The sequence below is a fragment of the Simochromis diagramma genome, unplaced genomic scaffold (genome assembly GCF_900408965.1).
Source record: "Simochromis diagramma unplaced genomic scaffold, fSimDia1.1 OVJJ01000320.1, whole genome shotgun sequence".
NCBI lineage: Eukaryota > Metazoa > Chordata > Actinopteri > Cichliformes > Cichlidae > Simochromis > Simochromis diagramma.
In genome coordinates, this window is record NW_024386773.1 from 8,955,083 (window position 1) to 8,982,578 (window position 27,496).

Here is a 27,496-nt window from a genome sequence, read left to right on the forward strand (position 1 = left end):
CAGGCACTAGGACCTGAAGCACTGGCGAGTCACACAGAGCTTGCAGCCTCTGAGAGCTTCTCACTTACTTTCAGAACAATTTTCAAACAAGTGCAAGACTCGGAAAAGACTGTGTGGGATAATTCACAGAAGAATTTGCTCTTTGCGCTCTTGGCTTTCTCTGAAGTTGGACACAAACTGGAATATATTTCAGTAAGCGTGGGGAGTCGTACGTCAGTGAGAGAAACTAGAGCTTTTTTCAGGTAGAGAACTACTTTATCATCATCTACACTGCATGGAACTACTATAGCCTCAAGGTAGATCACATACATACAAGTAGTCTAGTGTGTAATGTATAATTTCTAATCAATTTACAAACAAAGGAATTTTGTAGAATTGTGAAGATCGTTCTTGTTAGTGTGGAGAACAGGTATTGCACAAGATAAACTTTTACATGCAGCCCAAGACGATTTTAATATTTCCTGTTTCTCTATTTTACTGTAAATGCCTGCTGAAGATTCCTAGAAAAGGGGTTTAGTGTTGAAGTTTAACAGGGAGCTGATCATCTGCTTCATCTCCTCAGATACTGTTGAGGCTTAGCCTCATCAGGTTACAACAGCAGCGGTCAGACCTGCACTCGTCTCCTTGGGCTAGGTAATGTTCTCAAAGCATTCCTGCAGACTTTGTGTATTTGCATGGTATGTTGGACTGGAAACAAGAAGCTAGCTGCAGGGTAGTTTTCTCAAATTATGTATACCACAGAGTTAAGACAAATTATTGCATTCTTGGCATAATAGCAGGTGATTAAACTGGAGACAACTCGCTATGCTTTTTAGATAAAATTTGCTTTTAGAAATCTAACCAAAACTAACATATGATTCATTTTGGACCTATTAAAGAACTCATTTCCCTTCCTCTATTGAACCCATTCCTGAGAAATTCACTCAGACTTTGGTGGAGTGTTGAACATCTTCCAAGTATAGTGAGTTTCCTAACAGAACTAAATGAGCTAAATAATACATAGAGGAACAGAGCAGTTGGTCTACTGTTATCAGCTGACATGAAAACCAAAATGCATACAAAAAGACGTCTTTTCACTCAAACAGTGGGAGCAGTAGGGAGTTTACATGGGTAAGCAGCTATGAAATTAGAGGCTGTTTTCTTAAGAGGAGTTTGGTCTCACTGATTAACTGATTTGCATTTGATGTGAAAAGGTCAGCAAATAAAAACAGATGAATTTTTCTCAAGCTCTCGCTGCACTGCCAAATGCTCATTTTCTATCACTGGAAGATCATTTTCAATTTTACACTCCATCATCTGGAGCAGATGTAATCTTCTAGTCTTTTGGAGTGTCTTTGGAGAAGCAGCAGGAGTTGATTTAAATAGTGTAGTTGAGTCAATAAGGCTTTTAAAGAGAACTTGTTGCTGTGTTTTCTGACGTATGAGCAATGACCACAAGTGTGCTTGTGGTTAAAATAGCACTGACTATACCAAAAATAAAATAAAATTACCATGCAGCTCTTTGACTGAGTTTTTCTACTTTTAAAGCAAGTAAAAATAAAAAGTCCAAGCTTTCTTGAACTTCACTCATGCTAAGGAACAGCATATTGTTAAGTATGCCAATTATGTGCTTTTTTTAATTCATAAAAATTGGATGGATGGAAGGAATATATTTCATCACATCTTTAATTTATTTACTATTGTGTCTGAACTTTTAACCTAATGTGCTAATCAAGGTGACAGGACCTGATAAGGTACTTTCCCAGAAAAGAAGGTTGCACAGACTCTCTAGATGTTTTCGTAACGCTTCCAGATTTAGTCTGCACGTAATGAATACTTTCATCTCTGAATCATCAGTTGAATTTTTTTTTTCCCCCATCAGTCGATCAGTTGTTTGTGTGATAAAATGGAAAACATGTCCATCACAGGCTGCAAGACGGAATGTGACATCTGTGAACTGCTTTTTATCTAACCAACAGTTCAAAACCCACGGATAATTAATAACGTAATTTTGTTGCTGCTGACGATGAAGAATATTTGCTTTTAAAAGGGGAACTAAACAGTTAAGATCTTTGCTAAATAGTACATCCTTATCATTCTTTATATAACGTGATCTAAACAAGCAAATTATTTACATCTGAGCGTAGTCTTTTATATGAGGCCAAAATGATTTTTGATTTTTTTTAAAGCAACAAAAGAAAATACCCAGTGGAAAGTCTGCATGACAGACATTTCTCACCCATTGTGGTGGATGATGTTAAGTATCTCCTTTTTTTTTCTATTTAGTGGTATGCAACGCAAAAGTGTTCATCATTGAAGCACAGCAGCTGTATATCCACATTGCTGAGCAATCTGTTCCACAGGTGGATGGCAGAATCTGGCAGTCCAGATTTAAATTCTTCAGACAGGTTACAGATGCTTTATGGCCCATTGGAGTAGAACCAGTGTGTGAAGGTTTCTATTCATTTTTGAAAAAACAAAAAAAACAAAAAAAAACCCAGAAAATAAATAAAAATCTCTGCCAAGACCACCTACTTATACCTTAATCTAGAAGAACAGAAAGTGAAACAAATGGCGTGTACAGTAGAGACGTGGTGGTGAAAACATACAGCTGCATTCTGGATTATTGTCATCTTGAATTTTGTTATGATTCAGCTTTTCTTTAGATTGACAGGTACTTGTCTGGTTCTTCTCAGCTCTCTGTATGGTTGCCAATTAAATGAAGTCCAGTCCTAGCTTGTTGATGACAAAAAAGAATTCCTGGAACTTGCATGTATGTCTGAAACACCAGTTTCATATCAAATACACAAGCATGAGTAGTTTGTGCCAAATAATTGGAAGCATGGTGTACAACAGATGTTGCTACAAAGCAGCTCCCTGGGAAGCTGTGCACTACATCTGAATGTACACAGTTGCAATGGTAATATCCTTTGATATTTTGCTGCCATGCAAAAATAAATAACACACACAAGTCCAAAAGCACAAGATATATAAAAACAGCTTCTATTCTATCAATACCAAGTTTAACATTGACTCTGAACAATAACCAATTTGGTGCCAAGCTCAATTCAAAGTTCACATTTCAGTTTACTTTGGAAACTCTCAGTACTTTTGGGCATTGTTGCTATCTTCTTTAGTAATACTTCATACTTTATATTTTAGCATATAATCCTTTTGGAATTCTTTACTTTGTTCGTGACACACTCAGCAACTGAAGCAGGCTTTATAAAGCAGAGGGCTCAAATCAGTAAAGCTTGTCTCTGGATGATGTGCAGTTACATGTATATGGCTACAGCTTTGTCAACTTTGACTTTAATTATAGTGGAATGCAAGTAAACTTTACTGACAGTTTTATACTGAGCAGTTTTTTAGAATATAAGTAGTGATGCTACCTTTATACTATTTTCACCCTTGTTCATTAACATTGTATATGACCTTGTTAAAATACACAAAACACATATTTCCAGAATCCTCCTCTTCTTCTATCCTCAAAAAGAGCATGACAGTAATTGTCTACAGCAACGGAAGCTTCCATTACTCCGCCCCTCACTGGCATCAACCTGATTGGCAACCTTTCATATATAATTGCATCAGCATCCATCCTTCTATGCAGACATGTCTCATCATCTTTTATAGCCTCGGGCACTGTTCAAGGAGCGCGGTACCACTTACAAAGCACAGAAAAACATGGGGTACCGTTAAAACCTTCTGCTGTACAACTGCAGACAATTATTTCTCTTAATTACTCAGCAGGAGCTCCTCAGTTTGATATCACATTGAGAACATGAAGTTCACTATAGTTAGAGGAAGTGCATTAACATGGCACATAAAAACAAGAGCTGTCTGGGACTGTATGTCTTTGCCAAGTTTGAAAAATTCCAATATGAATGAATTGACTAACTGGATCCAGAAGGATAACTGGATATCCATTAGGTGTGCAATGTTTTTTGTTTCGGATTCGTAAAGATGCAAATTTGTCCAGTTGTGTTCTCTCTTGCAATTGTAAATAGCTTCTCCAAAATATTCCTAAAAGTTAAATTTCCTAAAAGTTCAGAACTTCCAAGTTGGGCAAAGCCCCACCTCTATTCATGTTTTTATGGAAATCCTTACATAACTTCCGCGTGAACCTACTATCAAACAGCAAATGGAAAACACATAAACCAAGCCAGTCACACACTGGGTGTTAACAAAGTAAAACTATATATGTGTGGATTTGAGCAGCAGCTAAAACAGGCCTGTGCCTGTGATTAAGCTGTATTGCCTCTCTCCAGTGAAGTGCCCTTGCAAGCAGGAGTGCCTCATCATCTGAGAGCACAAGTTTCAATAAGGCCACACACACACACAGTGTGTGAACTGTGATTCATTCTCCTTATCCAGCACAGCAACTACAAGTCAACTCCATAACCCATCGGTAACATCAGCTCTTTCATTTAGAGCCTACTCTAAATTGACAGCAAAAGAGAAATAATGCTCTTTTGTCTTTCAGTGTCAATTACTTCAGCATGTTTTCAGAATATTTAGTTATTTATTTAAAAGATCTTTCAAATCAAAATTGATGCTGATGATTACCATTTTCCACTATCCGCCAAAGTGCCAAACTACTAACACAGATAAATAAGCTTGTCCCGTGTGTATTCACTGACTGGAACCGCTGCTTTTCCATGCTTGTATTTTGCCTGAGTCATCAGGTATGGACTAATTGTGTGAAGGAAAATTCCTTTTGATTCGAGCCAGTAAAAACACACAAAGCAAAAGCCCAGAAGACCACTAAAAGAGACCACATACAAACAGTCAAATTTGCTTGAAAAATAAACCGTTAAATACAGCAACATGCGCGCATTTTTACATATACACTGCAGCTTTTTTGATGTTACGTTATTTACTCTGCATAAAAGCAGAGGAGAATTTATTTGGAAAAGCTGCAACCATAATATAGGGATTCAGAAAATTGCTGTGACGAAATCAGTGGCTACAGTAAAAAAGGGCCACAAAGGTGTAAGAGTGTATGCAAGAAGCAGTTGATTGGCCATAAAGGTGCAGCTATATCACACGCTCACTGAACCAAAACTTTAAACAGTCACTTTGGTAAGAGCTTGCCGCAAAATGGAAACAAAAGCCAGAAAAGGAAATCCAGTCGCTTTTTCCACAAGGTGACAAAGCAACAGCGATAGTTCAGAACCTCCTGATATTTGTTACACACGATGCTTAAAATACTGTACTCTGCAAATGCATAACTTCAAAAGACACAGACATCGAGTCACTGGAACACTATGGACCAAATATAAGTGATGGCTGGATTCTTTTAAGACCAAAAACATATTGTGGGTAACTTTTTTAGAGAAACACGACTGCTAAACATTAAAAATGAAATCCGATGCTCGAATTGGCCCTTTTTGGTAATTGTGCTGACAGACACAAACAGCAAAGGCTCAAGAGGGCCTCTTATTTGTGGAGTAAATGTTTTTTCAGTCACATAAATAAATAAATAAATAAATAAAATCTCAAAATGTGAAACAATAATCTTCCTGCCACTCTAAAAGATCTGCATAATATTTATTATGACAGGGACAGATTCAACGCTGGTCGCAGCAAGAGTCTGTAAATGAACAGAGAAATGAAAGCAGCTATTCAGTCCCGGCGTAGAAGGCTTATCTGATCTGGCAATTGATGTTTTAATGTTCTGCAGTAATTGCACTGGCTGCAATCTTTAACATAAAAACAATAAACAAACATTATCAGCCAAAGAGATGGAAACAGCTCTGGTGCACTGAGGCTAATCTTAAATGGACTGAAGTTAAATCACAAGTAAACTTGATAGTGATATACAGTTCATCTCAGGCCAACAAGGTCTGCCATAATTTAAGCACAAGCTAAACTTCCACCACATTGTTGAACGTGATGATGCTGACACCTCCCACCTCCCAGCAGTCACTGTTGTAAGTGTATATCTTGCTAAGTTTTTTGGAGTACTTGAGCAGAGCCTGTGCCTTCCTTCAGTCTCTTGTGTTTAGTTACACTGTGTATAGAGACTGGGGTCAGCTGTGTTTCCTCAGTGCACTGAGACCAAACACAACCATCAGTGAGTAATGAAACTGTCCTTGTTAAATCCACCATTTACCACTCTCATGTGGTTGTTTCTGTTGTAGTCCCTGATTATATTTCATGTCTTGGGTTTGGGAAATATAAAGAAAGATGCAGTACGACTTTATGATGCATTCTTTCTGTAGCTGTTTTCACTTATCTTTGATGTCACGAACTTCAACAGATTATGTTGTGTGTCTGTGTGTAGATGTTAGGTCTGCTGTTTAATCTGAGAGGTCAAAAAGGAAGTATGGTCCAAGTCAAGACCTCTTTTGCTAACTGCTTAGCTTGTAAATACTAAATCACAAAGCTGCATTATAATTTGAGCAGATTGTGTATCTTATCACACGAACATAAACAATAGGCTGCTATAGTCATCCAGATGTTGCAGTGTGTGTATTCTCAGCGATAACTCTAAAGTTTCAGTCCGTTCCATCACTAAAAGTTTTGGAGCAAGAGACTGAATCCACTCTTTAACTTTTGCTGATAGACCGACCCTCTCTGATCTGCTCTTTGGCACGACACGTTTCAGTCTCAGTTTGGACCTGATGTGGTCTTTTGAGTTCCAGCGCCAAGGAGACTTCCACACATCTGCCTTAAATCACAGCCGACTGCAAGCCCCGTTTCTCAAAACAAAGGTCATGCTGCATTTGAAATGGTTTCGCACATAGTTGCCTGATAACAGTAAAACAGAAAATCGCCTCAACTAGATGCAACAGGACAGCAGTCAAGAGAACGTGGAAATCAAAGCCTTCAATTGCATGCCATTATCTTTCTTAACATGATTCCTTTGAGCAGTTGCCAAAAAAAAAAAAAAAAATTAAGACGTTTCACTTGTGCACAAGCTGAGACAGGTTTGCACTAATGGAAAAACCATTCATTGACAACATCCTTTTGAATATTGTCATCACGTGTATATTTGAATATTGCAATAATCAAATGTGTGCATGTGGCCAGAACCTTTGCATAATCAATGGTAAATGCTAGATAGATAGATAGATAGATAGATAGATAGATAGATGTGTACTGTACATTACACTGCTTTTTAATTATACTGCTGGTAGTCTTAAAAGTCAACATTTGAAATGTTACTGTTTACACCCCCACTCTTTACTCATTTTGATTGAGGAAAATAAACAATGGAAAGTATCCAAACTCATTCTATGCTAATGCAAAGTTAGTTTGAAGCTCTGGTGTAAAGGAGATATTTCTTCATAATTTCAAGGGCGGAAATTTTGTTTACTCCAGATTTCCAAAACAGATCTCAGCTGAGATTTCTTGATGTTACCCAACCAAAGCTGCAGTCTGCCGAAAATCTTTCACTCACTAATATCATTCTTTCAGCAGCTACTTTTACTATCTATATTCCCAATTATCATCTGCAGCTGTTGCTCCTGTGTGGGTGTGCTGCTTCGTTGACAAAAAGACTCCAATTTAAATACACAGCAGGTGGCCTGATGCAAGATCTGTATTCATAGTGAACAACCATTTCTCCAAAGGGAGTATCAATGAGAATCCAAGAACTGAACTATCATTCATATTTACACTGCAGGAACACAGTCATAGGATATTTTTATTCTCATCAAATCTGAACGTGTGTTTTTAGCCCTTCTTTATTGTATAGTTAGTGAGAATATAGCTACATCAAAACTTTGCCATAAAAAGTAAAATAAAAGTATAACTTTGTAACAGCAGAGAAGATCCTGTGCCTTTTTGGCCTTTAATGTAACTTCTTCAAGTGTACCTACATGCTGTGAATCGTACAAAATAGCCGTAGGAAGGAAAATACTATACAGTAACCATAGAAACAAAATATGCCCCATTTACCCCTGAGTGAAAGCACTGCACAAGTTAAGAGATGTTTAGACATGGTCATTGCTGCATCTTCCTGCCTCTCCTAGCGTATCCATGAAAACACCACAGCAGAGCAACATATGTGGTTAATGAAGGGATTCGTATCCATCAATTAAGTATGAGTGACTCAGAAAAAAAAGAAACGGGTAATACAGGGAATTAAATGTTTTGTCAGCTACAAAAATCTAATGTTGCGCCATATATTGGCATGGTGACAACTGAGCAAAAATATCTTAAAGGTTTTAGAATTTATTCATAAATACTTGCTTTTTGCTTCCACAGTCCAGTCGGACCTTTGATAGCACAAAAATCCATGTACAAAGCTGTAAAGTTTTAATCAGAACTGTTCAAAGAGAAAATAAAATCTGACAATGTGAAAACTAGAAGAGTACAGTCCTCCACCAGGGCTAAAAATTTAATGGGTGCTTCCATTGACACTATAGGGGATGATACTCCAAAAATTAGCAGACATCTACATGGAAACTGGATGGCTGTTGTCCTGTCCGTGCTTCCAATCAACAGCCGAACTGGAAATTATACAATCTAATCATGTTGTTGCACTGACAGGTGCATAAAATGGAGGTTCAGAGTTTAACTCCTTCCCTATAGTGGACAGCTACTAGGGTTAGCTCTTGTTTCTCTTTTTGGAACGTAGAAATTTCCATCTTATTTTAGGCCTGCTTCCAGAACAAAATGAGCATCAGTTAGTGAGGGTGATCTATAAAGCTTGCTAGCCATAGAAAAACCTGGAACATATTGTAATGGTCATGAAACTAAATCTTTATATACTGAGATGTCAAAACTCATGATTAAAGCTACATCTATTTATGGATTAAATCCAAACTAAAACTGACTTCTTTTTATCTGTTTTGCTTAGCAGGAAAGTTGGAAATATAATAATCTGGTAATATTAACAATAGAGATGGCACGATACCACTTTATGTCTGATACCGATATCATAAATTTGGATATCTGCCGATACCGATATGAATCTGAAATAGTGTGTTTTTTAATCAATAAAACTGTTTTTTAATATCGTGCTGCTTTTTGTATAAGTTCATACTCAAGTTAAAAAAAAACAAAAAAAAAAACACTAAAGCTATTCTGTTATACCTGTATGCAAAAAATACACTGCACCCAAAACATTTCATAGTTCAGCAATACTGATCAATCTAATAAACTTAAACCTACTCCATCCTCCCTATTCTGGTATTTTAAAGACTAAGCAACCTAACTAATAGGGTTGCCAACTCCCAGCAAAAAAAAAAAAAAAAAAAAATAGGGAACCACCCCCCACCCTCCACCTCATGATGCTTAATTGACGTAATCAACTTTAATTTGATGCAGTGTGGGGAAAAAATGCACAGAAATCAATTATTTTTCAAGAACAATTAAATAGATTCAACATCTTTCTTCAACAGAATTGCAGACTGCACAGATCATACCTTCCCAAAAGAAAAAGTACTATAGCTTACTAGGGTATATTAGACTTAATAGTTACTATATTCAGTAATGGACTTCTATACATTTTACATCAGATTAAAACTTTGGGTGTAAGATTCGGATAATTATTTATTAAAAGCTAGACATTTTAAATGAGAATAAGTAAGAAATGTCTTTGTGCCCCCTTTTCCCTGTTCATGCCCTATTGGCCCCCCTGGCCAAACTTTGCTAGATCCGCCCCTGCACAGTTACCAGCTGTCAGCTACATAGAAAAGGATCCTGGTCTAGAAAGTAATATTAAATAAATTCTAACAACAGCTTATCAAGCCTAAACGTGCTGCTGTTGTTCAGCCGCTGGTTTCCTCTTTCTGGCTCAAAGTGGGCAATGAACAAACAAGAGAGACAGAAAAGCCGATCAGCTGATCATTGATCAGTTTCATGATTGAAGTAGCAGCAGGAGAGGGAGGGAGAGAGAGAGGCAGTCGCTCCGTATATCGGTTGTTAAGCTTAATGTGGGAATGATTTACTAACATTCAGAGATGAACTTACACATTTGCTTTACTTCTCTCTGGGATCACTTCCTCGGAGATGAAATGCCGGATTGGTAGCGAGGCCACATTGCAAGTTTTGTGAGGTGCTTTTTTGATATTTAATGGATCGGATTACATTTTTTATTTCTCTCTATCTATCCGATCCAGTAATTTACGTCAGTATCAGACCAATACGTAATATCAGATCGGTCCATCTCTAATTCACAATTTATAGTATTTTTTATTTTTAAGTTACATAGTCAGCTTTTGCCCCACATTTAGCAGATTAGCTAGTTAGCTAGGATCTGTGAGACACTGATGACATAATTTCTGTATGAAGAATATTTTAGAGCAAGACATTTGAGTATGCTGGACAAATCCCTTAAATGAAAGAATAAATTACTAACGGTGACCACCACAATCTATATTCCTTTGGCAATAAAGTATTGGGAAATTACTGTTTTCCTTTATGAGTTAGTTTAGTTTGATTTTAAATGTTGTCCACAGTACCACTACCTATTAAGCTTTTTTACAGCCACACTGTGGTCGAGGAAAGGAAACTTAACACATAAAACAAAACGATTGTAAAATCCTGGTAATTAAATTATTAATGCACTTAAAGCTCAAAATTTTACCATGACTGCAATTTTAGTGAATTTTGAGTCTGAGGGTTAAAAGTCTGCACAAAGGCAGCTTCAACTGGTGAGCAGTTTTGCATGAATGACCACAGCAACATAATCAGCAGCATGTCATTCAAAGCCCATTGGTGGCTTTCAGATAAAGTCGCCTGCACCTCCTTTCCTCTTTGAATGAGCGCCTAAGAGGATCAGGTTACTAGAGAGACTGTGTGACTTTTACCATATGAATGAAGCAAGAGGTAGATTGTCCCTGGTCTGCAGCCTGGGTTGTGTGCCACCACAGGCTGCTTGTCAGTCAACCCAGAAAGGGTCCATTAAACTGACTCCATTAGAGCTAATGAGTTGTAGGTCAGTGGCTATGGGTGGCCTCTCCATTCATGAGTAACAAACCATATAAATGGCAGGCTTGCTGATTTCATTAATTCACACTACCAAGAGGAAGAAATGTTGCCAGTGTTGCAGCAGAGCTTGCACAGTGTGCCATCAAGTAAAAGAGGAAGCAGAGTGCTCATTACCTCTGCACATCATTATAGGTAAGGTAGGGCTGCAAGCATCATTAACTTTTATTATAAATTAATTTGAGATGTTAATCCCAGTTAATTGTTTAGAGGTTTTTTTTTTTTTTCTGCCTGTTTTGTTAAAGTAATTGTCCTTAAACACAAACAATAAAAAGGACAAGGAGGAAATCATTTGAATTTTCTGAATGAGTATTTTATATAGTTTATGTGAAGTAGCACATTACCTGTGTCCCAGATTAGTGCCAAGAGCACTATATTCATCTCAGAGATGTAGGCAGCAAATTCCACTGTACCATCTTGAAACCATCACCAGGATTGAAACTTCTTGCAAGTAAGGCCAATAGCTTGGTAAACCTAACCACAAAAATGTTGTTTTTCATAAATAATTGGAATAAATTAATGGAGAAAAAATACAAAGGTGAGTTTTATATTAGTTCATGACATTGACTGACAAAATGACTTATCAGCAAATTTTGTACATGTCTGTGTATTACTTTGCACATGCTGCTTTTAGTCATTGCTGTAAATTTTAACATTATAGAACATGAAAAATGAACAGCAACAAGTGGCATTTCAGAAATGATGGTGTACATGCTTGAATGAAGCTTGGATATCCCACAGTATATTCTGATAAAGACTAGAGCTCTTCCCGAATCCCTGTGTAACCCCAACCAGCATACACAAAGCTCAGTATAGTAGAGAGTCAGCAGTGGCTAACCAGCTCCAAAACCTCATTAGATAAATAAGCACAAAGCAGCTATTATGAAAGTCTACAATCGGGAAATAAGAATATGGAAAAACGAATGGGGTGTGAAGGTATGGTAGCAGCAACTGCAGGGCCAAACCACAAATCGCATCCAGCTATTCTGAGGGAATACAGTACCAGTAAACTGAGGCAATTTTGCAGCTACCGAGCTCTGAATATTACACAAGCTGGGCCAGTGGTGTATTTTAGTCATAATCATATCACAGTAAAGTCCAATTTGAATGTGAAACAATAAAATTGAGCTTTTTGTTTGAACAACAGTGTGTACGGTAGATGAGACCAAAGTTGATTGGCTTAACCCATATGGAAAAGATATATATAAATCTTATAAAGTTTGTAGCTGTCTTGTGAGAAACTTGTATGAAAAGTATACAAGAGTGAAAACAGATACAAGATCCCTAGAAAAATTATATAAATGAAACTTGTATGTTTTGGATACTTACTAAAACAATATATGAAAGTGGCCACTTTCATGAGTAAACCATATAAGCCTTATATGATTCACTATATGAAGTAGGCCACATCTGATGCAAGTCTTTTATAAGTTTTTTTCTATTTCTTTTCCATATGGGAAAGCTTGTATTTTTTTTTCAAATTAGAAGATTTTTCCAATGTTGTATAATTTTTAACGTGCCAATAAATTATCCTTCCAAGTGTCAAAAGTCTTAGCAAAAGTTCAAAAATTAGCCTACTCAAAACTCTCTCTTAACAATAGCTGTAAATATAAACATGGAAATACCAAAAACAACCAAAGAAAAAAATATCTAAGCTCAGCCACACAAAGAAATAAACTCTTCTAAATACTCATACATGTAGTCTATGAGCAAAATACCCCAAACATTAACAGCTCATAAGCTGTCAGCAGATCTAAGCAAATGGGCACACTTAGCTTGTTCAAGTTGAGTGAATCACAGCATTGGAAAGCTGATGAAACTTTAGTAAGTGGCCAGCTTTGGGTCTTAAAAATATTTTCTAACTCCACATCCTTTTTAAGGTCAGTGGCTGAAACAGGCATCCATTAAAGAGACATGACAGATGGTAGAACTAGCTTACACCTTGCAACCACTTTTTTATGTTCATCTTGTTGGTACCTGGTAAGATCTCCTTCAGAGCTGCCTTGTTTCTTAGTGGCACAGGTTGAAGAAGGTGCTGGAAACAGACAGCATTTGCTGCAGATCCATGATGCAAATCTTTGTGCCACCACATCACAACTGTATTCCATCTGATTAAAATCTGACTGTGGAAGCCATTTGTGAACTCAGTCAGTAAACTCTGTCATAGTAAAGAAATCAGCTTTGTGACATGACATGTTATACTGTTAGAAGCAACCATCACAAGATACAGTGGTACACTGTGGTCACAAAGGGTAGTAGTGGGGTAGAAGTATGCAGTGAATCACAACCGACACCATGAACTGCTGATAAAATGCAGGATGGATCCATGCTTTCATGTTGTTTATGCCTAATTTAACCCTAGCTTTAAAAGCAGTAGAAATCAGGACTCAGTTTCCTGCTCTCAGCTGCTGGGAGTTACACCCAGTGTGGTCCTCTGGTAGTGTAGCCCATCTGTTTCAAGGTTCATTGGTGCAAGAGATGTTCCTCTGAATACCTCAGTTGTAACGACTGGTTATTTGAGATACTGCTCTGTTCATATCAGCTTGAAACAGTCTGGCCATGCTCCTTTGACATCTGACATCAACAAGGCATTTTCTGCCAGAGAACAGCCACACACTGGATACTTTCTCTTTTTAGGACCAGTCTCTGTAAACCCTAGAGATGGTTATGTGGAAAAATTTCAGCAGATCAGCAGTTTCTGAGAAACTCAGACCAGCCTGTCTGGCACCAGCAACCATGCTATGTTTAAAGTCACTTAAACCATCTTTCTTCCCCATTTTGATGCTCAGTTTGATTGGCTCATTAGATGTTGCGGTAAGAGCAGTTGAACAGATGTACCTAATAAAATAATGTATGTTACATAAATAATGCTCAGTACAGCGGTGGTTTTAATAACTGAAAAAAAACAACAACAAAAAATGCAAGTCTGAATATCAATAGCGCATGGTCATTATTATACTGGTCATTGAAGAGAGTAAAATTCTGATTTTAAAGTTTAATTTGATAACTTAAATATAAAAATTGGGAGATGTTGGATTACTGAACTGTAATATGGTTTTATTGAAGCAGGGAGCATGAATCACTATGAAGGTTTTCGATGGTCCACGAGACCATCAATAACTCATCCATTTTATCTTAATTGCTTAGGCATAATTTATAGTCCTATAAAAGTTATAGTACAATCAATGAACTTTTATTGATCCCAACCTTATTAACTGTTAGAGCAGCAAAAATACATATGAGACCAGATAGGGTAATACATATGAACACTAGTGGTGTGCGGATTGAAACTGAAATATCGATTCCTCCGATACCAGTCATTTATGTTCTAGAATCGATTCTCACATTAAAATATTGATATTTTAGTAATTTGGGGTAAATTTGTAGTTTATCATTACCAGGAACACAGTGGAAAGAAACTATATCATTCTGATCGTCCAAACTGGAAGGAACTACTTCTTCTTCCACCTTTCATAGTCATATGCGAAATACGTCTGTATAAATGAGTCGCAGCCCCTTGGCGCGCGCATCACAACAATGGCCGAGCATAAACAGAGTCATGTGCGGACGTATTTTACCTCCACAAACAGCCAAGAAAAATTTTCAATGCATTTAAAATTTAAACTTAGATTAAGTTTAAATTTTAAACTTTTTCTACTATCGTCCCAAATTTAAACTTAGATTAAGTTTAAATTTTAATGACTAAATTTACTTATTCTCCCAAAATCTGGAAAAAGAAATCATTACAATTTATATGTTTTTTGATTGCCATTTCCTTCAATTTTGCCCTAAACAAAATTGGAAAGGACAGATACTTTTGCTCATTTGTTTTCTCAGTTTTTATATCATGAATTCGTTCTGTGGCTCTTTCACTCACTTAGTCCCTGCTACTTAAAATATGGAGTGTAAGTAAGATTTATTTAGAACTTTTTCAGTTATAAAGTCATAAAATGTTATACAATAAAACAAAGAAGACTAGAGAGGCAAAAATCATCATCTTTAATAACATCAAAAAGTTGTGAAAATGAAAGAAGCACAAACATAAAAGTCGAGTTATCCTCCCATCATGATTTATATGTTTCAGCTATTTCTCTTTTATATGGTACGGATGGTAAAACTTCCAAAATAAGGACACACCTGTTTAACTTTACTCATAGCTCCTCCTGATGCATTTCAGGAATTAAAATATCCTTCAGCCGAGATCAATTTCTGCTTCACCGTCATAGGACAGAGTGAAGAGGAGACGATGAGAAATGAGAAAGGCCATACCATTTTGGGATCATGCTCATGCAGACTCAGTGAGTGTTTTACTGATGATACAAACATCCTGATCATTCCTGTGGTATTTCATCAGATATGGTCTGGGAAGTATTCAGGCTTTTCCAGGAGGCTCCAGTCAAATTAAAGCCAATGTAACAGAGCACATTATCCAATTGAAAGCGTCTAGTTTATTCAACAGTAAAGTGTGCCAAGAAATACCATTTTCTTCACTGTGTTAACATCAAACAGACGGGGCAATTTTATTCCACTCAGTCATCAGGCAGTGATGAGTCAACACAAATCCACATCTTTCCCGTATAGCCATGTGCCGCTGTTACCCATCTGCTTCAAGTCTCAATAAGTAGAGCGATGTGCAATGCCCCAGCGCACACTAATGTGTACAGTTGTGTCAGATGCATATTTATAGCCCACCTAGTAACTTGAACGGATGTCAGGTTCACTTTTCACATCTGGCTGCATGTTATTTTTTAACAGGTCAGTAGCTGTAAATTTGTGTGTCACTGACCCAAATTCAGATCATCAAAATAATTCACATTTGTTTTCTGTTAAAATGATCACAATCTTTTTGGATATGCTCAACTACACTGTTAAACAGAATTGACATTAACACGAATCCATTATTGTTAAGCACAATTACATTTTTCCATTTTCACAAAAATCTGCTGAAACAACGACCTTTATTCACTCATTAAACGCAGCATAAGCCAATCATTTATGTATTTTAATACATAAATTATAATTTTTAATTCATTAATTCATTATCAGTTAATAATTACTGTATTATTTTTTAATAACCAAAGCATTTGCATGTAATATGCATCGGCAGTTGTGGAATGTAATTTAAAAAAAGAAAATATTTAAAAATAAGAATATTTCTAGAATAATATTTTAAACATCATATAAAAAAAGACATTGAGCCATAAAAGAATATAATATAATATAATAATATATATTATAATAATTTAATTATCTTGCAATTATCTTGCAACTTGAATTCAAAAGTGCCTTAACATTGTCACACCACATTAAAATTAAAATTCAATCACAGACAGCATTTCAATAACCATGTATTTTAATCTGCATATTAAGCAAATATCTCAAGCATCCCAATTATTTTCACTTTGTCTGACACATTAATTTTCCCTGATAAATGACTAAAGGGTCCATGAGACTTATTAGGCAAGTTAGTTTTCCCCTTTCAGAATAAAAGGTGTTTTCTCCATAGCATAGCAGCAACTCATTAGCACCGATGCTTCACAGCTAAAAGGCAGTGGGTTCAAATCTGCCTGTTTGTGTCTTTTCCCTTTACTGTGTAGGTACAAGAAAAAATCCTATCCTATATCCTCGCATGTGATTGGCTACAATCTGGAGGGATTGGAGCATAGCTGAGCCACTGTGTGAGAGCTGAGCAGCGAAAGGAAATTAAGTGAGGAGCCGGCTCTCGCTCAATGGGAGTCGGCTCTTCTGATTCACTACAAAGCACTCTCTAAGCACGGCTCTTAGAGCTGATGCTTTTGCGCATGACACATTATCGAATGTTACGTTGTGTGTCATGGATACTGTTGACTCCAAATCTCCCAACCACTATGTCGATCTGAGACAGCAAGACAGAGAGAGCGAGACCAAGACAAGACTGAGCGATCTGAGACCAAGACAAGACCAAGACCACGTAAAAGTGGTCTCGAGACCGGTCTTGAGACATCCAACTCTAAGTCATGGCATGATGTTGTATATGCTCAGTGTACCATTCACCTCAAAATCCCCTAGGCACATTTAGAGCTCAGAGTAATTTGACACCTATCACATTAAATGTCCATTGCTGTCAAGCCCAGCTTTAAGTAAAACTAACCAAACTTCTCAACCCTGTTTGCACTTGGACATAGGGCAGGGCAATATGGCCAAAAATATTCATCGCAATATCTATTTGAAAATTTGCGATAAGGATATAACTGACGATATAACTGACGCGAGACAAAATAAATAAATCCCTCAATGTATTTTCACTTAAACAAGCAGCTGTTTTTTTATGCAAATTCCTTGCTGACAGTTTAACCAAAAGGCATTTCCAGTGGAAATTGGCCAACATATCCTGAGCATAACCATGTATAATATCCACAAAACTTAAAAAGAGGTTATACACACACAATACGGTAATATTATGTTGAAGCACAGTACGTATCACTCCGCAAGGCTCCTGACTACAATAGCCGTAATGCTCCAACAATCCATCAAGCGGTGCGGGTTTGTAGCTTAACAAAGTCGTACTAAAACATTTTTTGACAGATTTTTGAGCGCCGTGTACGACATAAAATTGGTTCGAGGTCAGTAAGCACAACCAGAATTCATACATAAGGAGCACCGGATTATAAGGGGCACTGTCAATTTTTCAGAAAATCAAATGATTTTAAGAGCGACTTATTTTCCGAAAAACACACTAATAACCAAGGCCCGCTTGCGTGCTCTACCAAAAATTGTGCTTTGGTGTATATCTGACAGATGAAAGCCAAACCAGTTCCACACCACTGAAGTTGCACATTTTTACAAACCAATTCTGATTCGTCTGTTTCATTCAACAATCCGCTTTCGCCCTTCTCATTCTCCGTCACCTCCATGCTTTTTCTGCCATGTGTGTATGAAAACAAAGGCACTGCGCAAGTGCATTTTACCCATATTCTATCGCGATATTTCATTTTCTTATCATTACCTAACATTATACCGGCATTACCATGAACGGCATGATATGGCCCAGCCCTACTTGAACAAAGGACTGGTTGATTTATAGTTTTCACTTTTACATGGATATACATTTATATACACTACTCTTATATTATATAGTATTGTTAAGTAGCTTGAAACTTTGAAAAGTTTATCCAATTCAACACAAGAGTAGGTACTATTATTAAAATTCATAGCAGCAGTCTACTGCACATATAGACCTTTTAGAAACTGACCAATGTATCTTTTGGAAGCCAAAGTCCAAAATTATGTTTTCAGGGAATTACTGACAATAGAAGAAAAATTGTGAATTAAACAGACCTTTTGCTTCTATCTGGATTTTTGTTAGATTGTTCAAAACCTAATTTTAGCTAACTTAATTTGCTGTTTTTAAAAGTTCTTTTCTGAAGGAGAAAACCTCAAACTGCAGGAGATTTCATATATCAAAAGTTAATTTCCATGAATAGAAATGTTATTTACTGTTATCTATTGTTGGTATGACAATGAAGTCAATGTTGTCTTCATTGGGAGGGTATTTATGTTTTCATGTTGTTTATGTCAAATTCTGACATTACCAAAACATAATTTTATAACTTTATTGTCTAGTTTTAGTGAGCCCAGCTTTTTTCTCCTCAGCTTTCTTCCAGTACTGGCACCTGGTGCGTGGCACTGTAGTCTTCAATGTAGTCTGCAGAGTGCATGTAGCAGCATTTGAGACCTTAACACAAAAATCACAAAAGCAGGCTTCCTGTTTCTAAAAGAGCTCATGCTGCTGTTACAGGGTCACAAGTTGAATTGACAGGTGGAGAAAAGCTCTTTTGAGATGCTGAACAGTTCCTGTGCTGCTGCAGATTCTGCACAGGAGCACGCCACAGTAATTTTGATTAACAGCCCATTTACTTCTGTTTATATAAGCTGCTTACATTTCTGTCATTTTGCACACGTGCCATATCTTACTGTTTTTAACTTGCTCAACCATGATTTAAAGGCATAGCTTAAAATGAAAACACGTTTACAATTAAGTTTCGGGACACAGTGTTTTCTGGAATGAGCTCTTAAATATTTTCTCCTTGGCAGGTTTAATATTAGAACCCACGAGTACAGTAATATGGCAACAGGAACAAATGTTCTGCGTCTGGTTAGTGTGATGGATGATCAAGCTCAAATGCCTTTCATCACTGCACAAAAATGAATTGCGGCTGTCTGTACCAAATCAAATCAATAATAAAATGCAGTGATAAAATAGAGCGAGACGAGACAGTAAAACTGATGTTTTGATTTATCACAATGGCTTAGAGTGTCTAAATATTCTGTTATGCACTCATATACTGTACAAAATACCAAATTCCATAGTGATCTGGTTCTGACTTACTCGTAAATATTCATTCAAGTTTAAATGTTTGAGGCTATCTGTCTGAAGGTACAAGACTGTTTAAGTCTAGAAAATCTGTCAAAGCTCATGTGTCCAAGAATTCAGACAAATGTTATTGTGTTAACGTTAAACTAAAACGCCATTTCCACCCCCTAGAATAATGTACATGATGAAGGTCTGCTTCTTGATTTCAATATGTTTCAGTATGTAACGATGTGGTGAGAGGGGAAAAACACATTAATGTTCTCTTCCCTTATTTGTCTTGTAAAGAATGTGTTTACAGTGGGTTTACGAGCTGGCTAAGACAATTTCTCCACTTGTCTGTCAACAGGATTGAAGAGGCAGAGGTGTGCTGGATGGCAGCCACAGCCAGGCCTCATGGCAGGAGGTGCCCATAACACACAGAACTCTAATCACATCCTCTAGGAGCCACAGAGGTGGTACAGTTCACGTGGATACACTGAAAAGGTATATATATATATGTAAATGCAAACAAGTCTTGAAACAGGTCAGTTTTTTTTCATGTGTTTGTCTTGTTTTGTTGTAGATGTCTGTTGTAGATAATACATATGTAAAGCTAGCAACACTGTGCTTATTCAGCATGGCTGTGTTCACACTGCAGTCCTCAGTGTTTGTTTGTTTTTTGTTTTTTTCACATTATCCATTCAGTGCTGCTAATATCAGATTCCAGTGTAAACTGGTCACTGTCCTGAACTGACCTGCATGTGCCGAAAAACAACAAAAGGCGTCACTCACATTTGCTCTTGCACAGAAGTAAATATGGAGACCAGTAAAGCCAGTGTTTACATTTTCATTTAAACGTTGATGTGCAGAAAAAGCTGGAAAATATGTAACCAGATGTCAAAGAGAGATTATGGTTTTTAGATTATTTTAATTATGGTTTGTGTGGTAGCAACAGCTGCTACTTCTAGACCTGTAGGTTTATAGTGCTGTCAAAAGTTTTTGTCCCATTTCTGTTTTTTTTTTATTTCTTTTTTTGTGTGCATATGTGCCACAGGTACATATTATAATATTAAACACGTTTTAATATTAGACAATAACCAAAGTATAAAAAATAGAAAAGCATAAATAGAAGATATGAATGGGGTTAAATACAAAATCATCTGGAGGTATTAGATTAGGCATTTTACAGTATTGGTGCACCAGTGGCGGTTTCTTTGTTTGTTTCACTCAGCTCTGAAATTTCTTTTTTAAGCTTATCAGCACTTATTTTCCTGTGTTATTCCCCCACTTCCAAAAATCTGAAACATTACAAAAAATTGACTCTGCTCAATTTCAATGTGCCAATAAGCCATGTCACACATTGGGTACATTTGAGCCATTAATGTGTTGACGAATGTCAAATTAGCCCTGACATGTCTGTATAATTTTGAATTTAAAAGAGAACATAGACACCGCATTGTTGCTGGTCTTTCACTTTTCTTTTTACTAAAATCAATGCTGCTCCTGGGAAGATATTGTTCTCATCTTAAGTTTTTTCCTTGTTAATATAATCTGTGTGATGTTTGCTATGCTATGCTATAAAGTGATCTTCCTCTGTCCCCTAAAGTAATCTAAATTGGCACTTAAAGGCAGAAAAAAAAAAAAAAAAAGAGGTGTGGCATCTCTTCACTGCCTTTGTCTGTTTATTTCCAACAATGATGCAGTAATGATTTTGTCATGTCAAAATGTTGCACCATGTATCAATAACTTGAACTAGACAGACCTTAAAAACCTAGAATATTTTAGTTCTAGCTCACATTATGTATTGTTGCACAGGCTATGGTTTTTCTTTTGATTTGTTTTGCCAACAATTTTAATCCACAAGTGCTCACCCTGCTACCTGAGGCAAACACAGCATATAATAAGCCTGCCCAACAGAGCCTGCTATTGTCGCTATCACAGGTGTTGACATGCCTGTGATTCCTGTTGTATTAAATGAAGGACACAGCCTGTCAACTTAAAAAAGCCATTAAGCACAGATGTTCTGTTCTGTGTTTTGTGGTGAGTCATGACACGATGAAAAGAAAATGATATCAAACACGTCACAGTAATGTCAATTATATATTTCCCTACGTAATGTCACGCCTACTCTGATAGGTAATTTTGTTTTTTTGGGTATGTTATTCTTTAATTTTCCACCATTTAATTCAGCTCTGTTTGTGGCTAGTTTTCCTTTTTTTTTAATAAACAGTACTGTGTACATTTTTTGGACAATTTAGATCAGGGGTGGGCAATTCCAGGCCTCGAGGGCCGGTGTCCTGCAGGTTTTAAATATGTCCCAGGGTGATATGTAAAACCTGCAGGAGGAGACACAAATCCAGCCTCTGGGAGTCACAAGCTAATGCTAGTCCCAAGTCCACACAAATAGAAATGTCAGGAAGAGCATCCGGCACAAAGTCTGTCACAAATAAACATGTGTATCTATCCACTGTGGTGATCTCTTGGGAATTAAAGAAGCAGACAGTACAAAATATGGGACTTATAATCTCTCCAACTAGTCCTTCAACCCAAGTCAAATAACCCGTATCCACGGATTAGTCTTACTGAAAGGGGCAAATAAAGCAAGTATTTTTCCACGTCAGTTAAGTTTCATTTCAGCTCACAAACCTTGAAAGAAGAGTATCAGGTTTACAAAAATAAAACCAGGTTGTTGAGTGGTCATACTCTAGAACAGTGTTTCCCACACACATATTTCACATTAGAAAAATCACACGGCACATCAGCAAACAAAAACGATAATTTAGTAAGGATGGTGCAGGAATTTCCTCTTATTTTCTTAGTCTTAATCACAAGTATCCATAAAGGTTTCCTCTTTCCTCACTGATCACTGGACCTGGTAGCTTGTGACTCCCAGAGGCTGGATTTGAGTCTCCTCCCAGTATACCTTTTTTGCTTTATTCTGACCACTACTCACACTAGCACCTTCATCTGGGTTGGAATTTTCTCCAGGACCCAGGTCAGACTGACTACTTTTTCTTTTCAAATATTTACCTTTTGCAACTCCATGCTGAGTTATCTCACTTGCAACATGACTAAGTAATTTTTTATTCGTCTTCTTCGGTTATAAAGGCAGTTGGTAACCCATTAAATTGGAGCAAGAAGTTGTACTGTCCTCTGGTGGAAGAGAATATAATTGTTCTTCCCGTTACTCACACCGGTCGCTTGGTGTACCAGTCAGGTGAAACCAAATAATCTTCCACAGCACACCTGATCATTTCTCACGGCACACCTATGTGCCATAAGAATGGTTGGAAAACACTGCTTTTAGGAGACACTGAATGAGGGTTTGACCAAGGAAATGAACTGCAGTAAACAAACAACAGTCTTCTATATTAAAGTCTGGCATTTTATTGACCCATTCACCCATTCCTGCAACTCAACCTTAACTGTCATTCATTCAGCTCTGTGCACCACATCATCTGACTTTCTCACTTCATAACTGCTGCAGCCACTAAAGTGCACTGCTATCACTAGGAAAAATACAAGAAAATACGAGTGTTGTAGTGGTCTTAAATAGCTTAGAATTAAGAATAAAAACCTCTAAGACCTTCATGGATACTTACTAGGAAATTCCTGGGCTATCCTTACTCACCATTGCTTAATATCCACAATTCACATGTTATCAATTTAAAAAATCTATTCACATCCTGTGTGAAATAAAAGAGAGGGAATACAACAGTGTGCGTGACTCATAGCCATAGCCTGCTGCAGTGATCACTGGGACAATAAATGGTGTACACATGAAGTAACTCCAGAGAATGTCTTCAGGCAGCCACAGATTGTTAAGAGAGTTCACTGTCATCTTGTGGATGTAATTGAGTTAGTAATTTTTTTTTATATTATTGCTAAATTAGATATGAAACATTGTACTGCTTTCTGTTTGCATGTATAAATCAGCTCAGGGACTCTGCAGCCTCGGCAGCAGCTGCCTAATCAGGATTTGCAGACTCCACCCTTAGCAATGCCAAACACAGACTTTTAATAAATAGTGCATGTAAAAACTGTTAACGGTAAGTCATCAAACTTAATGTCAGGAAAGATGTTTGGGGTTTCTTCTGCTTTAAACAAGAGCTCCAGCATGCACGTACATAAAGGGAATCTCACAGTTCAACATGTTGAGGGTTGAATAAGTGCATGTGGAGATTAATACTGCATTGTAAAAAAAAAAAAAAAAAATTTAAATTCACTATTATTATCTAGGTAAGCAAAAGAACATTCACATAATTTTAAAACTGCAAAATTATACATGTTAATTGCATACAATACAAAATAATTGGTGATCAATTACATTCTACACCTCCTCACAACTCTAAAGAACATTATAGCATTTTTCATTGTTTTCGTTTTCAAACCTCCACCTGTCACGGCTTCAGGAAGCCTATAAGCAGTGATATAATACGTATGGTGATCACAACAATAACGCGTTAACTGCTAAAGAACCACTTATTTCCCTCAGGAGTTACTGGATACCAAAAAGAAAACAAAAGAAAGGGAACATCACTTGGAAACATCCTATACATATTAATGTTGATGTTACTTCATGTCTGCTGAAGAAGCTCTATGTTTCATATGTAATGTTTCATATCCGCTGTAACATGTATGTGTTTTCCGTTCTTATTGACACCCTCAGGTCGTGTGCCCATGAGGTCGTCCATGCTGGTCCTGTTCCTCTTCTTAAGTGCCCAGGCTGTGGCCGCAACCAGAGGGGACTTGTACACCACCACCACAGCGGCACGGGAAAACACTCCAAGTGACAACCCAGACTCTATCCCGGTTGTCGATCCCAAACTCTTCACCAAGCGCCACTACCTCTCACCCAGAGTGCTTTTTAGCTCTCAGCCCCCTGATGCAGAGCCATCGGGGTCACAGGGTGCTGGCAGAAGGACCCGAAGGCAAGCGGGGCAGCCTCAACACCGCGGGATGTACTCAGTATGTGAGAGTATTAGTGTCTGGGTGGTCAACAAGACCAAAGCCACGGACACCTTAGGCAGAGAGGTGACAGTCCTCCCAGACGTGAAAATCAACAATGTCAACATGAAGCAGTACTTCTTCGAGACGACATGTCATAGCCCTCGATCAGGCAGCTCAGGCTGTTTAGGAATTGATGCGAGACACTGGAACTCCTACTGTACTAATTCACACACTTTTGTGCGAGCGCTGACTTCATTCCAGAACCTGGTGGCGTGGAGGCACATACGCATTAACGTGGCCTGTGTGTGCGTGCTCAGCCGCAAGTCCTGGCGGCAATGAAGACTTATGACACGCGCACACAGATTCACAAACCCAAATGCGCAGTACATACACAGACAAGCTAACAGGCAGGCAGAAGTGACTTTTTTCACGTAATTTATCACCAAAAACTTCTCAACCTCTGCACAAAGTAAATTATTAGTATATGTCAAAGTATCAAGACTGCATGTATACACACCAGACCTGGGTCAAAGAGTATCTGCAGCTGGTTTTGTGTTTTGTTTTTTGGTTGTTTGCTTTGGGTTTTTTTTTTTTTTTTCAACTGTTTGAAGTACCACGCTACAGTGGGTGTAGCTGTGCCGGTATCTATTTTAGCTGTGGTTTATATCAGACTCAGCTTACGGAAATTCAATACGCAGCTACGTGCTCAGTTTGACAAGTGTGCGTGCTCTGGATTTATCATAACGTTTAAGCATTACACTGAAAAATGTTCTAAAATACAGACAGGAAATATTTTTATATACATATACACATATTGCATACATTCATGGGTCATGTTTGCTATACTAAGTGCACAACTGTTTCCTCTGTGGCTCATTCCAACCATTTCCTCTCTGTTTTCAGCATTGCTGTATCTGATGTTTCAAGCACAAACATGTGCATCTTTTAAATGCCAAAGGCTTGGAATTAATTTGTTGGTGTAAAAATTCTCCAAATTATAAAATTATATTCTATTATACACTTCTTGTGTTTGGTGTATCCAACCAGTAATGTAAAAGTGGCAACGCCATGCTCCAAATGAGTGAATTTATTGAATTTTTGTAGCATCATTTTCCAAGCGTTGCATAGTCCCGAAAAAGTCATCTCATAAGCGCATAAATTTTCCAAAGGAGAAAACAGCGAGAAGGGAGGTCTGATGTGCATACTACCTGACCATACACCTAAATAGTCCACAAAAATAAACTAAACATGGAAACAAACTAATTAAAACATTAGGAAAAAGTAGTAGCTTAGTGTAATAAAACATGGCCTCAATAGCATTTCCCCCCTCTTGCTCTATGGAAACTTTTTAGCTCCATACATTTACAAAGGTAAATAGGAGGCGTAATAAATATTTATCATCCAGGAGCAACAATCAAATGCCAGGATGCCATAATGACAGGAAATGGAAACAAAGACCAAACCAAACTGCAGACGGGAGGTAAATTTGCTGATGCAGTGCAATTCAAATGGAGAACATTATAGTGTATAAAAAAGCATGAAAGATTAATTCTGGTTCATTGCGTTAAGGCAGAGCATACAGGTACAAGCGGATGATCTTTTGCTTTTATACTTTACTTTCAAATTATCACTTATACCACATCTACAAATACAGACCCAAAATGCAGCAGAACCACAGCTAAATGGCACCTTTACATGATGAATGATGATTATAAGATCTGCTCCAAACATCCATATGTCATTCAGACTCTGAAAATGGTAATTAAGGAAACTGGTTTCAGCTGTCTGACTTTCCTTGATTACTAACTGCTCAACAAAGAATTTAGAAATACCTCTGAAACAATATGCTGTGTGTGTCTGATCATTTGTAGTCTAGTATCGCTTTTGATAAATACAAATATTGCTCATATAATTCTCTTTTATTTTGATGCAGATGAAATTGCTATCTTAGTGCTTAAGGCCTGAACTGAACTTGTGTTGCTGCAGTAGTTTATATATAGCTGTTATGAACAGATCTCCCAACCCAAACTCCTCTAATGTAACTGCGCTATGATATTAGTTTGACACTTGAAGATATTAAAAGCAGAAATATGTCCTTTACTTATACGTTGATTTTTTATTATGTTGGACAGCTATTCTGTAATTGCAGAAGGTTTCATTCACTGCTGTTTAGTTAATGCCTGCTGGGTTTAGACTAAATCACAGGAACATTTTAAAGCTGCAGCTTTTACAGACACAGACCTTGGGTTTAAAAGACCATGTGATTTGGTTCCAGAAAGCACAGGCTTAAACCTGCCTTAACCTTAAACTGCAGCTCAGCTTATGACAGAGTAGCAGCCTCTAGGACTTTTGGCACAACAACACAGTCAAGCTTCTTTTCTGCCAGTCATTATACTGTCATGCAGCCCATTTACTGAAAAAGACTAAATCAATCCACAACTTTGCAAATACAATTTGACCCAGGCCTGATAAAACCAAAAGTGTTTTTTTAATAAATGTTGTTGTTGATATTGTTATTTATTAAACATTTACAAACATGCACTGTGTGCTTTTTGTAGTGTTCTGGGAAGCTTGCTGCTTCCTTCAGCAAAAAGGAAAGCCCTGACAGAAGTGAAAAAAAGAGAACTCCCATATGGCTTCGTTTTACCGCCATTCTTTTTTTTTTTTTTTTTTTTTTTTTTTTTTTTTTTGGCTTTGCTTTGTGTTTTTCTCTTGCTATCATTCTACAGTGCATATGAAACAAAACTGAAAAGACAAACACAGGGCAAAAATGATTGATAATACAATACCTTTCCAGTGATATTTCAGTGTTCTCAGCGAACACAAAATTATTCTCCAGGCAGTATCGATTGGGATTTTTGTAGGCTTGCAGCCTAATTTTGTGTCCCATCGGGTATTTGAGGTGTCTGATATGATTGAGCGAACATGGAACTAATGTAGAAATGCAAACAAAAATCAGATGAGGTTGTATTCCTGGAAACCTTGAGTTTTAAGATAAAGCAACAGGGCTCAGCTGCTAAAAATAATGCAACACTTCCCCCTAGAGGTCAAGACGGAAACATGAAATTTTTCCTAAAAATAATACTTTCACAAACGTTTTTAAAAACGTGACTCCTAACATGTTGGATTTGACAGATATTAGACTCCGCTCAGGCAATAAATTGTAGCTAGTTCCCCACGTTTCATACACTACCTCCACAAACTAAAAGCAGCACTGATGCTCACTTAAATGAACAAAATAGGACAAATATTAATTTGATTTTGTTATAGATCGTTTTTCCATGGTTTCTA

At 37.3% G+C, this 27,496-nt stretch overlaps 1 protein-coding gene across 2 annotated transcripts; it reads left to right on the plus strand.

Annotated features, from left to right (window-relative positions):
* Positions 1–26,744, plus strand: ngfb (nerve growth factor b (beta polypeptide)). Of its 2 annotated transcripts, XM_040006891.1 has the most exons (4): positions 1–242; positions 563–633; positions 19,623–19,759; positions 23,925–26,744. In XM_040006891.1, exon 4 carries the CDS (start codon positions 23,936–23,938, stop codon positions 24,542–24,544), a length of 609 nt encoding a protein of 202 aa, XP_039862825.1. In that variant the 5' UTR covers positions 1–242; positions 563–633; positions 19,623–19,759; positions 23,925–23,935; the 3' UTR covers positions 24,545–26,744. The 2 variants fall into 2 exon arrangements, with proteins under 2 accessions (XP_039862825.1, XP_039862833.1); XM_040006899.1 differs by lacking the exon at positions 563–633.
* Positions 26,745–27,496: the final 752 nt, after the last annotated feature.

Bases quoted from the DNA above. Each gene is read 5' to 3' on its own strand.
- ngfb (XM_040006891.1), top strand. From the start codon at position 23,936: ATGAGGTCGTCCATGCTGGTCCTGTTCCTCTTCTTAAGTGCCCAGGCT.